Here is a 2387-nt window from a genome sequence, read left to right as displayed (position 1 = left end):
TCAGAAATCCAGACAGGCAGAGGGCATACCCTCTGCAGTGAAAGGTGGAAGATGGAGCAGGCTGCACACAAACCTGAGAGCAGGTCTCTTGTAGCTGGGCTGTGCACGGAGAGCACCCGTGCGCTGCCCCTGGGAAGCGCTTCGGGATCGGCGCTGCTGGGGAACGACAGGGGCTGACTCTCAGGGCTCATCTTCATGTGCTCATCTGCCAAAATCACATGAGGATGAGGAGCAGGAAAGGCGTCCTTCATGTTTTCAGAGTCCTCTTGGTACAGCAAACAGTCCTTTCCTCTAGGGAAAAATGAAACTGTATTTCAGTGACAGCTCCCGAGGGTGGGTAAAAGGATTCAGAACTCTGCAAATTCTCCAAAAGGAAACATGACATGTTATTTTAATGATTCCTCACCTGCCACTGAGACCCCCAGAGAGACCCACCCAAGCTGCAAGTAAAGATTTAAAAAAAAAAAAAAACTTTTTAAAAGATATTTTTCACAAGAGCACGTTGTGACAGGACAAGAGGGAACGGATCCCCCCTGCCATAGGGTAGGTTTAGATCAGATATCAGGATAAAGTTCCTTGCTGGAGCACGCTGAGACTCTGGCACAGGTTACCCAGAGAAGCTGTGGCTGCCTCACCCATGTCCAAGGCCGGGCTGGATGTGGCTTGGAGCCACCTGGGATAGTGGAAGGTGTTCTGGCAGCAGGGCTGCAATGAGATGAGCCTTAAGATCCCTCCCAACCCAAATTATTCAGTGATTCGATGGTTTGAGGCACCTCTTGTGTGGTCTTGCATGACTTGAACTAAGTCAGCCTAAGAAGCAAATTTCTACCAGACAGGAAATTGTCCCTGTCACCCTGGAAACCCTCAACATCCTGGATTTCATACAAAATGTATGTTTGAAAAGACCAAGCATCCCATAACCCACAAGTGTACCGCCACTACTTCAAAAATTCTGTGTGAACTGCAAAATAAACCACAGTTTTGTCACGAGGAAAAAAGAAAAAAGGGTACCTAGGAGATGTGGCTTTGCTGTTGTCAACAGACTCCTCCTGCTCAACAGCCCCCTGGGTGTGCCTGGGCTGCTGGGATGGAGCAGGAAGCTGGCACTTGCTGCTTCCCTGGGCAGCAGCAGCACCTGAACCTCCTTGTGTGGCTGGCACGCAGCTGCTGGTGTCATACAGCTCTGGCAGAGGCTCTAGAACCAGGGACACCTGGGAGACAAGATGGGCAAATATTGCTTTGTTCTTTTCCTATCTAAGTGCAGTAAACACTGCATTCAACTTCACCTGTTGTGCAATGGAAAACTGCTGCTTTTCTACATAAAGTCATAGTTACATTATGCAGCTATGGCACATATTTACAACTACTTGTTTCTTGTTCCACGTTTTCAAATCCAGTCAAATGCCTTTCATAATCATTTTTCCAGAGCCAGAGCTGGCTGCAAGACACAACTTTCTTAATTCCAGATGTCAAAATCTTCTCTTATTCCAGCCCAGTGAAGTGTAAGAACCAAACATCCATTTTAAATCCACTGTTAATACCCACTCTCAGTGTAGAGATGACCACATGTTCCTTGTTAAGCTCAACTACCCACATCCCTCTAAGCAAAATGAAGCCAACACCATCATTATTTGGTTTTTTTTTTCATTTGTTACCTTAGCTCAGAAATGCCTTGGACAGAGAGTGTGCCATGTACAGCTTGACCCTGCACCTGATTATGCCAGTGTCACAGCACATAATTTATAATAATATTATATATATCATCATGTAATAATGAGCAAGGACACCAAGGGTACCTGCAGCTCTCCGAGCTTCTCCGATGTTGGTGACACCACAGCAAAAGAGCCTTTGATGGGATGGCTGGGAGACAGCTGGGACAGCTTTGTGATCTGTGCCCGGCCAAGGGGCAGGTGGTCACGCTTGGTTAGCACCTCCAGGACAAGAACTCCCATATCTGCAAAAATCAGGAACATCTTCAGGTCACTCTCATGGTCACAAGTGACATTTTTTGGCTAAAATGACAGAAATGCCAGAGGTTAACATTATGTCCCATTACGATAACGGAGCAGCAGGTAAAGAAGGGTCATTGTTCCTGGTAGTAAATGATGATGAATAAGTATTTGGAATTTGGAACAAGGATTCCCAGGATGAATAAGTATTTGGAATAAGGATTCGCAGGAAAGGAACGCTTAGGGCAGGACAAAGGGGAATGAATGGCGTACCCCCCATGCCAGCCCGTTCCCCCCTGGCCGGGAACGAACCGCTCCGGATGCCCCACCCGCCCTGCCCAGGCGCACCCCAAGCCCATGTCCCCCGGTCCCGGCGCGGTCCCAGCGCGGTGTCCGTACCTGCCAGGTATGCGGCGAGCTGCCGGGGCCCGCAGCGCA

At 48.6% G+C, this 2387-nt stretch overlaps 1 protein-coding gene across 1 annotated transcript in view; it reads right to left on the bottom strand.

The window, feature by feature from the left end:
• The window catches only part of C2CD3 (C2 domain containing 3 centriole elongation regulator), a 34472-nt gene extending 32092 nt beyond the window's left edge, over nucleotides 1-2380 (bottom strand). The window contains exons 1-4 of the mRNA XM_031064781.1: nucleotides 2349-2380; nucleotides 1797-1954; nucleotides 1012-1211; nucleotides 30-291 (exon numbers count right to left, since the gene is read on the bottom strand). Coding sequence (XP_030920641.1) covers nucleotides 30-291; nucleotides 1012-1211; nucleotides 1797-1952 — 618 coding nt within the window. The 5' untranslated portion in view covers nucleotides 1953-1954; nucleotides 2349-2380. The remainder of the gene's footprint in view (nucleotides 1-29; nucleotides 292-1011; nucleotides 1212-1796; nucleotides 1955-2348) is intronic.
• Between the last annotated feature and the right edge of the window lie 7 nt (nucleotides 2381-2387).

Source organism: Geospiza fortis, unplaced genomic scaffold (genome assembly GCF_000277835.1).
Source record: "Geospiza fortis unplaced genomic scaffold, GeoFor_1.0 scaffold1532, whole genome shotgun sequence".
Lineage (NCBI taxonomy): Eukaryota > Metazoa > Chordata > Aves > Passeriformes > Thraupidae > Geospiza > Geospiza fortis.
Note: the sequence above shows the minus strand (reverse complement) of the source record. Positions and strands in the feature narration are given on the sequence as shown.